A 3,703-nucleotide genomic window follows, 5' to 3' on the forward strand; every position below is an offset into this window, starting at 1 on the left:
CAATGCATTTACATTTTGAATTAACTGATCTTTATTTTGCTTATTTTGATCGGGAAACGTGTCGCATTATATAATTTGAAGACGTCACGGCGAAACATGAGGGAACGGTGTGAAAATAACGGTTAAGCATGTTTAAATACTTGTATAATCCCTAAAGGTTAAGGAAATAATGTGTATATGTTCAGGGTAAAGTAATAAGATAACACTTGATGAGAAAAACTAAAACAGGAGAAGCATATGTCTCCTTGTTCATAGCTCTAAGTGTTTTTTTTATACTTTCCGTCAGCATATTCTCAAATCGTGCAAGGGAATGATTAATACTTGTATTGGGGCCTATGGAATTATTAAAAAAGCTTTTTATCACACTATAGATCAACTCATGATCCAGGCAAGGCTGACTCACACAGTACAAATACACACAACAGACATGTCTTATGCATATTTCAAAGTCTAAAAGTTGCCATGTAGTTTAAATCTGAGAACAACTTTGTGATGTCAGCTCGTGAACTAGAATCAATGAGTGTGATTGGATGAGGGAGGTTCAACGCTGCTTTGGATAGCATTTAGAGATAACGGAAAACACATGCTATAGCTGAAAGTGTTTATTAAAGCCCTGGATCTTACTGTTCTACATGCATCTTTACTTGACAATACTTTATTCATGTTCATCAGGTCTATCTGCAATGTGATTTCACTTAGATTTGTAGCCCATTTCTGGTGTCTCCCGCCGTAATCTTGATGGAATATTGCTAAAAGCGGCGTAAAACAATACTCACTCACTCATTTAGATTCGAACATAGTGTACTGTTGTCATAAGAATCGATTAGTTGGATCACATATTTCAAAATTTATCCGTATATATTATCCTCTATAATATCCTCCACGAAAATACACTAGTCGCATGTACATCAGAATTCAAGCGCACACATACATGTAATTGACATTCGAAGGCATGTCCAATCCATTGTCCATATCGGTCAACTTAGATCTCAGAATCCCCCTTGTCCCCGCGAACATGGTTATCATAGGTAGCCGATCTGTCCTCGACGTTACCCTCGATGGTGGTGCGGTTTAGTGGCTGATTCAGTGGCAGGTTCTGGTAGAGGTTCAGCTGAGGTTTACCATATTTGTGAGGTGTAGCATACACGTTGCCAGGGTCCGAAATCTGCTTGCCGTCGCGAAAATGGTTATCGTAGGTAGCCGATTTGTCTTCGACGTTACCCTTGGGAAACCCGGAAACAGGTGGCTGAGAGAGTGACAAGTATTGATTACGGTGGCACTCGGGTTGTTCATTGGTGTTAGTCGTGTCATACGCGTTGCAAGGGGCTTTAGTTGCTTCTTTGCCCATCTCCGGTGACTTCACTTCCTCGTAGGCAGCATTGGAGAAAGATGCTGGCGTTACCGTAAATACAACACTCTCCGGTTCACTGTGACGGATAATATCCTGGTTCTGGTTAGGTGACATTTTCTTTCTACCATACATTCTCCAGGCAATTAGAGCACCTACTACGGCCAAAACCAATACCACAACGCCAAACACCGAACCTATAACGACGCCGGTGTGGCTGGAGCTGGACGCTGTCTGCGAAGCTGAAAAACCGATGTAGTAATTTGAACAACAATATCCACGCCCACCGTATGAGATGATAGTGTTTGAATGATATATTCTTCAACTTTTGCCACATGTTGATATTGTCATGGTAGCTTTTTGAACATCCAAACTGTAGCTTTTGGCCCGTAAAACTTATCACTAGCTAATTGAATGCATGACCATGGTGTTTGGTATTGTTTCCCGGCAATACTAGATAGGCAGCATAGCTGCATGTTCATACAAAGAGTACACTTTTTGCATGATTGTTATTTTCACGGGAGAATATTCCTAAGCTGAGTGATGACTGCATTGATATTTTTTTTAAATAAAATATATTTTGATATAAGTATTGCTCCTGATTCTTCACATTAAGCTCGGAACACATTTGGATGTTTTTTATACTTACTTCTGTACATACCAACGGCAGGGGCGGCATCTGCGTCGGCCACCGTGTAGTGTACTGTCCAGGGCAGCCAGGTGTATCTTTTTCCATCAGCGTACACCAGGAAAAGATCCTGACCTGTGCTGACCAGTGTCTGGTTAGACTGACCACACCACTTTCCCAAGAAGGGTGAGTTGCAGGACGGACCTTGCAAAGTAACGTTATCCACAGTCAGCTAAGTGCACTTTTAAACACATGCATACGTCCAACAAAGTCAGAAATATACTAAACCAACGGGATTAGGGGCATTCTTTAAAGCAATCTCGGGCAGCGACATTCCTAAGTGTTGAAATATACTCTTCCACTTGCAGACTCGTCAGTTGTTATTTGACTGAATATTATTCAGATGCTACGGTGAATTAGGGATCATGTGTCCCGAACTATTCACGAGACAGCTAATGTGTCATAACCTGTAGCAAGTAGGTTATTCTTATTATTACCTTCGGATTTTTTATTTGAGAAATGGAGTTTCCTGACCACAAGTTTATGCCGTCATGAACAATGTATGACGTCATCTTTAATTATCTATTATTTTTTCAGCAGGGAGCAAAATAACTACTTTGATAATTACTGAAAATAATTTCACTTTCATCCGTGTCCCTATGGGTAATTGAATTTTGGGTCTATAGATATGAATATATGAATGGTACTTGCTGATACCATACCTGGCGCTCGGTACTCAGCGGCTAAACAAGGACTGGTCGGCTCGGAGTCACCTGACCTCATCTAATGCGGCTAATAATATTATAATTTTACTCGCTAATATAAGTTGTACTGGAAGGGGCATGGGCGGGAAGGTAAGCCCCATTTCGTTGTTGTGCATCCCTCAGAATCGGGATATCCTGGGTTCGAACGAAAGATTTATTCAGTAGACTAACACTATTAAAGCGGATAACTGTTGAAACATGGTGGGATTTTTATTATTGCGTGATCATGAAGTCGTGTTTAAAGAACAAGCGTTGGCAGTAATGTGTCTGTCACACAATGCCGACACACAACAAGTGACCACTAATCAGTCAGATCACACGTATCAGTATCAGACCAAACCTGAAACGTCAAAAAATCACGAAAACAAATTAATTATAAAAAACAAACTCTCAGTAGCGCGAATGTGAACCACGTGATGCGATCACAACCTGGCATCGTCGTCTCATGCTCTCAATAAGTTTCTGAATGGTTGCCAATGGAAGATTGTTTCAATCTGCAGTAAGAACATTGCCGAGTTCCAGTAGAGTTGCCGGACAAGGCGTCGTGAGAGGCTTATCTGCAGGTCTTTCCACATGCGTTCGATAGAGCTGAGGTCTGGTGTCCGGGCTGGCCATTCCATACGGACAATGGTCGCTTGTTCTAAGTAGGCATCAGCGACACTGATACGATGAGGTGCGATTGCGACAGTATACGGTCTCACGTACACTTCCAGAATGTCATCACTATAGCGCACACTAGTCATCGTGCCCCGCTGTTGGAGATAAGTTCTTAACCCAAATCATAATTGAGACCTCTCCATAGCGATCATGTTCGGCTACGTTGTAGTCCTGAAATCTTTCTCCTTGTCTACACCACACTCGGGTACGACGATCGGTGAAGTTGAGACAGTATCTCGATTCATCAGCGAAACGTACTGGAGCCCAGTCCTGGTCTGTCCGATTAAGGTAATCATCAGCCCAATC

At 41.8% G+C, this 3,703-nt stretch overlaps 1 protein-coding gene across 1 annotated transcript; it reads right to left on the minus strand.

The window, feature by feature from the left end:
- Positions 1 to 982: 982 nt before the first annotated feature.
- LOC139473196 (uncharacterized) lies at positions 983 to 2,007 on the minus strand. The gene is made up of 2 exons (XM_071255722.1): positions 1,998 to 2,007; positions 983 to 1,590 (listed from the first exon to the last, which is right to left on the minus strand). The coding sequence occupies exons 1-2, from the start codon at positions 2,005 to 2,007 to the stop codon at positions 983 to 985; spliced, it is 618 nt and encodes a 205-aa protein (XP_071111823.1).
- Between the last annotated feature and the right edge of the window lie 1,696 nt (positions 2,008 to 3,703).

The sequence above is a fragment of the Haliotis cracherodii genome, unplaced genomic scaffold (assembly GCF_022045235.1).
Source record: "Haliotis cracherodii isolate W230 unplaced genomic scaffold, xgHalCrac1.p SCAF_1, whole genome shotgun sequence".
Lineage (NCBI taxonomy): Eukaryota > Metazoa > Mollusca > Gastropoda > Lepetellida > Haliotidae > Haliotis > Haliotis cracherodii.